At 39.6% G+C, this 9,833-nt stretch overlaps 1 protein-coding gene across 1 annotated transcript in view; it reads right to left on the bottom strand.

The window, feature by feature from the left end:
- The window catches only part of tmem131 (transmembrane protein 131), a 31,412-nt gene that overhangs the window by 1,795 nt on the left and 19,784 nt on the right, over window positions 1-9,833 (bottom strand). The window contains exons 17-37 of the mRNA XM_008338663.1: window positions 9,095-9,205; window positions 8,858-8,992; window positions 7,847-7,951; window positions 7,674-7,760; window positions 7,434-7,586; window positions 7,265-7,340; window positions 6,849-6,963; window positions 6,565-6,703; window positions 6,369-6,478; window positions 6,219-6,291; window positions 5,938-6,089; window positions 5,698-5,840; window positions 5,326-5,512; window positions 3,278-3,463; window positions 2,833-2,988; window positions 1,800-2,236; window positions 1,535-1,719; window positions 1,316-1,446; window positions 1,075-1,193; window positions 836-988; window positions 584-740 (exon numbers count right to left, since the gene is read on the bottom strand). Coding sequence (XP_008336885.1) covers window positions 584-740; window positions 836-988; window positions 1,075-1,193; window positions 1,316-1,446; window positions 1,535-1,719; window positions 1,800-2,236; window positions 2,833-2,988; window positions 3,278-3,463; window positions 5,326-5,512; window positions 5,698-5,840; window positions 5,938-6,089; window positions 6,219-6,291; window positions 6,369-6,478; window positions 6,565-6,703; window positions 6,849-6,963; window positions 7,265-7,340; window positions 7,434-7,586; window positions 7,674-7,760; window positions 7,847-7,951; window positions 8,858-8,992; window positions 9,095-9,205 — 3,110 coding nt within the window. The remainder of the gene's footprint in view (window positions 1-583; window positions 741-835; window positions 989-1,074; window positions 1,194-1,315; window positions 1,447-1,534; window positions 1,720-1,799; window positions 2,237-2,832; window positions 2,989-3,277; window positions 3,464-5,325; window positions 5,513-5,697; window positions 5,841-5,937; window positions 6,090-6,218; window positions 6,292-6,368; window positions 6,479-6,564; window positions 6,704-6,848; window positions 6,964-7,264; window positions 7,341-7,433; window positions 7,587-7,673; window positions 7,761-7,846; window positions 7,952-8,857; window positions 8,993-9,094; window positions 9,206-9,833) is intronic.

Raw genomic sequence — 9,833 nt, 5'->3', positions numbered from 1 at the left:
CAACCGAAAGCCCGGGGGGCAAAATGCGGCCCGCCAAGCCGTTTTGTGTGGCCCGCGGGAGCTTAACCTGAGAAATTAAAAGGTTTTTTATTACATCTTTTTTTTAATTGATCATCTTTAAATAAAGAAAGTAAACGGATATGACTGGGCTTTTTCTTTGAATTAAGTAAATTAGTAAAAAATTAAGCACATTTTTTAACTATGTCCCACTGCGGCCCGGTACCAAATGACCTATGGACTGGTACTGGTCCGCAGACCGGGCGTTGGTGACCCCTGATCTATACAGTCTTCCATTTACAACCGGCCCTTCAAGTGGAACTGTATTGCTGATGTGGCCCCCTGGTGGAAATGAGCTCGACACCCCTGTATTAGACAGTTTGGCTATATATACATAAAATGATAACTTGATTTTTGTTAGCATTGAGTGCTAAGCTATGATTAAAAAATAGGTTTATGTCTTTCTTATCTCTTTCTGTAAATGCATTCATTGGTCAACAAAATTGGTATTCAATTCTCATAACATTTTGATTCATCTTGTTAAAACATGAATATATGCGTGTCAGTTTTGTTCATGAGCAAACACCTGTTGCTGTTGAGTACGCTGCTGTAGGTCCCTCGGGACAGCAGACTGGGGGACGTGGGTGGTGGTGGTGAACAGGCCCCGGCTGTGGCAGATCTCTTCAAGAACAGGTCTGCATTCAACGTTTGGAGTGACAGCTGCTGGAGACTGTCTGCTTCCGCTTCAAAACAAAGGCGAACAGCATTTTAGTTTTCAGGAAAATAATAATAATAATAATAATAAAAAAAGGCTCAACTTCACAGGGTGGTTACTCACGAATGCTGTTTTTCGGAAGAGGCACATCCCACTCTGGAGAAGCAAACTCTTTCTCGCCTTCAGAGCTGCTGCTGTGTCCCGGTTCAGGTGCCGAGCCGGTGGACAACAGTTTTGCCAAAATGGAGGGACGCCCGTCGTCCAGCTTCCCATCTGCTGCCAAAAACAAACAGGTGAGTAAGTGCGGTTGTTTAGAGAAGCTGAAAGGCAGAGTTGTTGTATTGTAGCACAACGTAACTCACATCTTTGCTTCTGCAGAGGTTTGGACTTTGGCAGGTTGGTGAGAGGATGCAAGTTTTTGGGTGTGAAACTTTTGCGTTGTTTGTTCTCCAGACGCGTGACATACGGCAACTCCAGAGAACTGGGGGGTGCGGGGGGGACATACGGCAACTCCAGAGAACTGGGGGGGGTGGAAGGAGATTGTTAAAACCATGGTGTTAAAAAAAAAAAAGAAAAGTTGTTTATGTTGAATAAAGCGCACACCTGGATTTTTCTGCTTGGGGTTCTTTCTTTGGAATGATTTGTTTCTTTGATTTGGGTTTGATTATTAAGGATGAAGTTTCTTCTTTTACTTTAGGAAAAGTTGCCGTCCTTCCTTTCTTTATTACCGGTTCCTGAAAAACATTGTTGCCACGGTCAGGTTGACATCGTCTCTACAGTTTGCTCAGTAGATTTGAAGCTGGATGTAGCGTCGACATTTACCTCCCGTATGTTTGTCTCCAGATCGGGGTTGGAGGTCTCTGTGGTAGTGGAGGAGCTGTCGTCATTGTCGGCCATGTTTTCTTTCAGCTCGTCCCCCTGTGTTTTTGACGACAATCTTTTCTCTTTCTCTTCTTTCTTTCTTTGTGCTTTTGTTTTTGCCCTCAGCTTCCCCTTGGACTCCAGTACTGCAAACAATAACGGGATGTTTTTACAAACACACACGTGATTATTCTCGGTTCTTTTGTAATTCAAACAACACCTGTACCTTTATTTTGTATGGACAGACAGCTGGCATCCTGTGGCGCCTCAGCAGAGACTGTCACAGGTCTATCGAGGTCGCTGTCCATGGCTCCTATTAGCTTCTCAAATTCCGCTTCTTCAGTTAAGAGCCCCCGTTGGGGTGGTGACGAGCCCGCCGAACTCTGATTATGGAGATCCGCCTGCTTGGTGCTCCGAGATTTGCGGTTTGTGAGTTGGCTGGGAGCAGGTGGACCTTCGTTGCCTGAGGTTGTGCTTCCTTTGGTAAGCTGGGAGGAAGCAGCTTGCATAGCTGAGCGGCCAAAGCTCATTCTGGACCTCTTATCTTGGCTGTCCGAGTCTGGTAGGTACCGACTGTTGCCATGTCGGCCTCCAATGCGGGCTGCTCCGTTGCTGGACGAACATAATCCTCTAGAGTTCGGAGTTGAATCAAAATCGTTTAATCTGCGAAAAGGATAATATTTGTTACATTACCGCTGCGGCCTTTATGTAAAAATGTGTTCTTTGCAGTTGCATTGCTGCAAAGAACTGAATATATATGTATATATATATATAGTATATAAAAGACATTATGTGGTCTCCCTGCAGCATATACTGTACATATATACATATATGTATGCACATATATACATATATACATGCACATATATGTATATGCACATACATACACACATATATATGTATATACACACATATGTAGATATACACATATATGTTTATACACATATATATGTATATAAAGATATATATGCTTTACAATTGACATAATTGGTTAAACATTTTAATGAACATGTCTTGTTCATGTCTTGTATCTTGTAGATAACTTAAAATGTACATATATGTATGTCTAATGTATGTACATTTTAAAGTGTTGAAACTGTCAAATTCAATGATCAGATCATCGAGGATATCAACATACAGATTCTGCTCAAACCTGAACCTAAAGGGTAGATTGATATCGTTTGCTCTCTCAAATTTCTTAAAGGATCCCTTCATTAAAGAGGAAGAATTATACTTAAATGTAACTATATCACACTCACTTTGAATCATTTTGGAATTGCACAATCTCCCTGAGATTAAATGGTCTCCCGGTCTCCAAAGAGGTATTGGATTCCACAGATAAACGTCGTTTAAATGGCTCCCAAATGCTTTGAGCCTCCAGGTAGGCTGCGGCAATCACCAACAAAAACATGGTGCTGGAAAACAAAGAAGAAAACAAAGAAAAAAAAATTCTCCATGATTATGACAAGATAGTGTGTTCCTGTGACTTCCATGTTGCCTTGACTTGCTATAACAAGTCTCTCTGGCTCCAAACCAGTGCAGTAACAGTAAATATTGTTTCTGTTTGCAAAACCTGAATGAAAAAAAGCCACTTACAACATTTGAAGAGGAGCTTTCTGAAATATTTCATAGATTTTGTAGGACACTCTGAGATAAAAAAAAAACAAAACACAAAGATTGTCTACTTCCCGAATTCACATTTACCTCATAATAAGGGAAACTATGATGTAGAGCTCCAGCTCCCAGTTTGGTCGGGGAAGGGTCTCGGCACATGTAGCCAACAGGTGGTACGGCAGAGACGCATTCAGGACAAACACAAACTCTGAGCCTCCACAGGTGATCAACTTCAGCTCGCGGATCACACGAGATGAAGTGAAATCAGGTGTAAACCTGTAAGGACAGGGAGGAAAAAAAAAAAGAAAATTCACTCTCCCAAGATACTAATCTGTTGTTAACCACGGAGCAGTACATCACGCTCAAATTCACACATTGTTTTGTTATCGCTACGATATGCCATGAATGCAGATAGCAGCTTAGCTTACAATGTTCCCCACCAGGTGACTGCTACCAGGTGTGTGCGTGTGTTTGCATAAAATACATTTAGTTTAAATGATATGGAGATTTAGGGATGTATTTTTGGGTGTTTTGTGTTTTGATCACATATTTTTTTTATATTAAAATGTTGTCAAAGTTCATTTTGAAGAGGAAACAAACTGTATGTGTGTCCCACTCTGGTGGTTTTCTTCTATGACATTAAAAAAACTAAACAAAAACTAGTCTATTCAAAGTTAAATTACTACTTTGCTGTAGTAAAAATAATCACATAATTAAAAAAAAAAAAAAAAAAAAAAAAAAGTCAAATATCATTGGCCGAAGCCCAGTTGGTTGGCAGACCAATTCTCAATAATAAAAAAAATTAAATTAGGAATCTGTCTTTAAAAAAAAAAGTTTGTTTTGTTTTGTTTTACTGTTTATTTTATTTAATATTTATTTTTTAGTTTTCATACTAAACTGTGTATGCTCTGCACTTTGCTCCAAGCCCCTAAAAATTTCTAAGGTGGGTATTGTTTTTTTAATTCATTTTTCTTCAGCTTCAATAAAGAAAAGTTTAAAGATCAGTGAAGAATGAATGTGAAGATTCTCAAAAGTAGTCTAACAAATAAGAACAATTCAACTGCAATACGTAGAACAGTCCTTTGTTCACAGTTAGTAGGTCTAACGGTGCCCGTCTCTTCAGAAACGTACTTTATTTTAAAGGCACGTGATAAACAGATTTATGGCAAGGTACAACCACGGAAGTGGATTCAAAGTGTGAAGTATTAGATCCTCTTTCTACATGTACCATCCGGCCTCCGGCAGCACGTGCTACACGCTGCTTATGTTCATGTTTCTGTGGTTTTACGATGTCTTATAATTACACACTACTACTACTAGTGTTTATGAGCTACAGCCCTGTGTGTTTTGCGCAACCTCACTTCAAGCAAAACAAATATTTCAGCAACTACTGTCTCAATTACTTTTAATTAAAAAAAAAAAAATCTAATTAGTACTACCACACCCTAGTGTTTTTTGTTTTTTTTTTGTCCACACACCAAGCACATTTATCTCGCCGTGAATCTGTGGACGTCGACTTGTGTCAACCTAAAGACCAGTGCAGACAAATAAGGAAGGCCGAAGAGCTGATTCATTCTCTTAGCTGAGTATTTTTAGATATCCTGACTAATGATGAGATTACACACTTACACAACCGAACATGTCTGTGTTAGGCCTGTGCGGATTTTATCGTGTTCATTGATTTGATTTCAAATGGTATTAATATCCTCCTTACATATGGTTTTTTTTTTTTTTTAATTTTTGTGTTCATTCATGTTCACCTGACATTTGTTTATGTTCAACTGCAGAGTATTAGGTCACCTGATGGCAGAGATTGGGGCACTTGTGGACAGGCACTTAAAGGGCACCTTTAGGGTCTTCTGGGTAACATTGCCAGATGAGTTAACCATGCCCGTGTCTCTGTCTTGAACCTATGAACGCCTGGAAGCGTCTTTTTCACCAATTTATTTTGTCAGACCAAAATGTATTTCCTGGTTGGTTGGCTACTTGGTCTAACATGAAATGCCGTGCCCAAACCAAACCAAAACATATTTTGTATTTTAGTCATGGCCCTCAAACAATGAGTCCGACGGAGTTCAAATGATGCCAGCAGATTAATGTCCTTTCAACATGAAGCACCACCCTGCACACATACTCACAGGATGACGAGGTCTTTAGAAGCGTTTGGTTTGAGCACAAACTCCTGACAGTTGAGAACCTTGAAGCCGTATCCTTCGCAGACCTGTCCGTTGATTTCTGCAGATCGGATCGTGATGGGCAGCAGGCCCGTGTTCTCCACTCTGAATGTTCTTTTGAGGGAGAAATTTGGCTCTTTGACCTTGACTCCTGCAGTAAACAAATATCATTTAAATTAATAGCAATGTCAGCGGCCACTGAGTTTATGCAAAAGAAAAACAAACGAATATGAAGACCATGTAATAACACAAGCACATGACAGGCAAAAAACAGGAATAGTTGGTTTAGGTTTTTAATTTGCATGTTTTAGAATCTTTTCCATCATCCAAACTCACTTTCTGTGCAGTCTTTCAGGAGTCCCTCAGTTATTTTAAACCTCAGTGAGCTGCCCTGTCCTGGAGGCTTCCCAGCAACTTTCAGACTCTCTGTTGTACCTCGCCCGTGAAGGATGATCGTGTCGATCACGGTCAGATTGTTCCTTCACAGATTAACAGGGTGAAAGCAAGTTTAAGAATGAAACCACACCTATAAACCAACTTGAAAAAAAAAAAAAAAAAAGGTTCAACAGAAAATACCTGACTATGAGAAGGGAGGAGACGCTGTGATTGCTAATGGGAGTGAACTTCACACTGAATGACTTCACTTCACCGGGCTGCAGGAGGAGGTTATACACATATGGTCTTGTTGAGCCCTCTATGAACCCAGTGCTGGTCTTCATTAAGGAAGTCTGCCAAACAAACGGAGGGACTGTTACAGACAAACCCAATCCATGTGCTGCCTCAGCTGCGGACACAGAGAAGCAGCTGATTCTTGAAATCCACGAGCGACGTCACGAGTGACGTCAATCGACACTCACGTGGTTTCTGTGAACCTGGAACTCCAAGGTGTTCGTGTCAATGTTAATGTTGGACAAATTTCCCAGAGGAAACCTGCAAAATAAATTCTTGTCAGAATGCGATGGAGCATGAGGGATTGGGAAAGTTTTTTGTTTTGTTTTTTTTCAAACCTGTCAGCCAGTTTTCCAGAAAACACAGAGGGATTGGGCAACAGCGCCAAAGGGAGAACTTGAACGTAGACGGGGACGTCAGCAGGGTTCTGTAAAATAACTACCTCATTCTGCAGGAAAACAAGAAAATATTTCTCATTAAGAAAAAAAGTTGCAGTGTTTTTGTACAGATCAGAGCAAAATGGTTTCCACTCACCGAGGAGCTGTTTGTGTTCGTCAAAGGAAATGTAATTCGCTTGGAGGAGTTAACGAGAGACGGCCAGTTTAGATGTGCTGTAATTTTAGCTTGGACATTTTTTTGGAGATCTGTGTTGACTTCAAAGACCGCTTCAATCCTTCAGCGAGGATAAAAAGAAAAAAGAAAAGAAAAAAAAAGAAAAAAAGAAACAGCTTGTTACATTCTTTCAGCAGTAACTGTGGCAACAGTTTTACAGTACGAATGAGTCATCAATGCCCAAGATCACTAACTCTTGGACTCACTTGTGTCCTTCTCGTTCTTGCAGCTCTTTCCATCTTCTAAGAAGCTTCTGATGAAGATCTACATCAGCGTCCCATATATCTTCCTGCAACACCAGCCCGTGAGGCTTAGCCTCAGCTGGCGAAAGGAAAAAAAGGAATTAGACCGAATCACCACTATAGGGAAACTAAAATTTAATCTGTGCTTTTAATACTTTTTAAAGTAATTTAGAAATGTGTTTTTTTTTGCTGTCTATGAGAACGTCATCCCAGAAGAAAATGTATGGAACTCACACCCTATCCAACACATAAGAGAATGGTTATAAGGGACTATTTAACACAAGTCATCAATTTCATTTTTAGCCTTTAAAAAAAAAAAAAAGTGTGCAACTTCCTCAGAGAAATCGATATGTAACAAAGAAAAAACAAAAAAATCTTACATTTGAGCACAAATGGCAACCCCACATAACAGTGATCACCACATTGTAAGCTGGCGTCAAAATAAATATTTGCCACCTGGGGGGAAAAAAAAGAAATGGAAATTAATTAAAACCAATTCATGTCTGCAGGCAAAAACGAGGTTTCTTGACTTGTGAGAAAACATCCTACCTTAGATTTTCTTCTGGGCTCCAGCTCATCTTTGTTGTTGCGCAGGCGTTTGTAGTAAAAGCGTATGTCTTCTGTGAGTGAGCGAATCTGCTGGAGTCTAACTTTCTGTGTGAATGAGCTCTGTATGCTGAAGCCCTGATGAACTACTTTGCCCTGGAGAATGGAAGACGGATGTCATGACTGTATATATCGGTATCACACAATCACATGCCCCGTGAAGAGGTTCTGATATTTTCTCACCGGAAACGTAGGTGGTAAAACGATGTGTTTGGGCGAGCTGGATAATGTGCCCACCGCGATCAGAGCTTTCACTGGGATGGTTAATATCTGAGTGAAGAACAACACGCATCAGGTTCGGGCATCGAACGTTTGCCTTTGGAGATGTCATTGAAGCCGCGGCGCGGCCATCTTACCTCGTAATCTGTGGTAATATGTAAGGCTCCGTCGTAGGTGCCCTCCAGGGCGTTGGCCACGAGTGTCACTCTGAAGGCTGCGTAGTAGCCTGATGCTAATATCACCTATAAATATTAGACAAATAATAACGGTGAAATGATGAATAATATTTCAATAATAAAGTGAAATATGAATAATATCCACATGGAATTTTATTATGATGAATAATATTTCAATAATAAAGTTAAATATGAATTTTATAAACAACTACAGTTTATTCAGAACAAGATCCTATTTAAAACGTTACTGCCAGATTTAAGACAAAAATTATTAAATATATTTTTAGAAGTCACAAATGGGGACCCACAGGATTTTTCAAAGTTCCAGTAAAATTCGAGATCAACGTTGCACATACTCTAACATGCATGAACTATTGAAAAAAAAAAAAAAAAAAATATGCCTGAATGTCAGGATGACATGTCTGCAGAGAACTCAAATTTGTCATGTTTTTTTTTTTTTTTTTTAAATCAAATAGTCCACACAATTTGCATTGAGTGTACAGTAAAATTGACCAGAATAGTCGAGCTCCTGGCTTCATGCCGTCTTGTAGTCTATTCACAGGAATGCTATGATTGGATCTCGAGTGAGGTGTCGCGCCCTAAAGTCAACAAACGTTGCTCAGGCGGCTCCCGTTCTTATCTGTTCTTCACATTTACATGATGAAATCAGCTCTGATTTGACTGGACTAGACACAGTCATGGTCCTTGACTTTTTCATTCTTCTCTCCCTTCTCACCAAAATAGGTTTGGTTTTACGTCAAATATTTCATATTTGTTTTGAGATATTTCATTGAAAATACCGGTGTGAAAAAAAAGGAAGAAATTTCATAATTCAAAGTGCATTCAAAGTTTTAGCTCAGTAAATGAGGGAATTACCCAGATCTACATCTGTAGAATCTCCACTCCTAACAGTGTAGCCATTCTTTCTAAAAAAAAAAAATTTTTTTTATTTAAAAAAAAATGACGTCTTACAGTTTTTAGAGGTGACGCTGTTGTGTTCTGCAGCTCCCGCAAGCGACCCAGGGCTACTGTTGTGTTTCCTTTCTCGGTCTTTAAAAGCTCCATGGACAGACTGTCGCCAGTGACCAACCAGGATTTGATCTCCAACTACGACAAAACAAAGTATACACAATTTCATTTTATCTGACGTCAGGTCAGTTCAAATATAAAAAAAAAGACTTAGCAAGAAAAGCTACCACAAGCGTGTACCTCTATGGGATTACTGTTGACCACCACAAACGTGATGCTGCTGGTGTCTGTTGCACTGCGGACACCGAAGTCCAGAAGGTTTTCGTTCACACTGGGAGGGAGCACCAGAGGCTGTGGACACCACACACAAAGAAAACATTTATAAAAAAAAAAATTTTTTAAAAAAATTGCATTTAATATCCTAAATTTGAATTTGTGAAAAACTTCTGTGTCGCAGGGTGACATTGAAAAAAAAAACCAACTAATTTCTATGCCTTTAAAAAAAAAATTGACATGTAATTGACAATATGATGTAAAATAATTATTGTATTCAAATGAATATATGTAACAGGCTTTGTACCGCCCTACATTAGCCTGGCCTGAGCTGCTAAGGTGCCAGGTCTAAGTAACTGTTGGGACACTTTTAATGCAGACATGAGTGATTTTGTTAGTTTCGTTATCTCTCTCTTGTGCTTTCCTGATGCAGATGTCTTATTATCTGCATCAGGAGATCAAATGGGTTTGTTTCGAAAGTAAGAGTATAGAGCATAAGAGACGACATTGGTTTCCGTTTTCACTTATTTCAGTCATTAGACGATGCAACACCTCAGAGTCATCATGTGACCACAAGCGGCCTGCGCTTCGGTCTTTGCTCTGATCGAAATCAGTAACTATGTGGACACTATAGGTGATTCTGAGCCCATATATACTAGTGTAAAGATTTTTATTTTTTAAATGCTTCCCAGCTCTTTATATATGT

This window comes from Cynoglossus semilaevis, chromosome 2 (genome assembly GCF_000523025.1).
Source record: "Cynoglossus semilaevis isolate Cse_v1.0 chromosome 2, Cse_v1.0, whole genome shotgun sequence".
NCBI classification, from domain to species: Eukaryota; Metazoa; Chordata; class Actinopteri; order Pleuronectiformes; family Cynoglossidae; genus Cynoglossus; species Cynoglossus semilaevis.
Note: the sequence above shows the minus strand (reverse complement) of the source record. Positions and strands in the feature narration are given on the sequence as shown.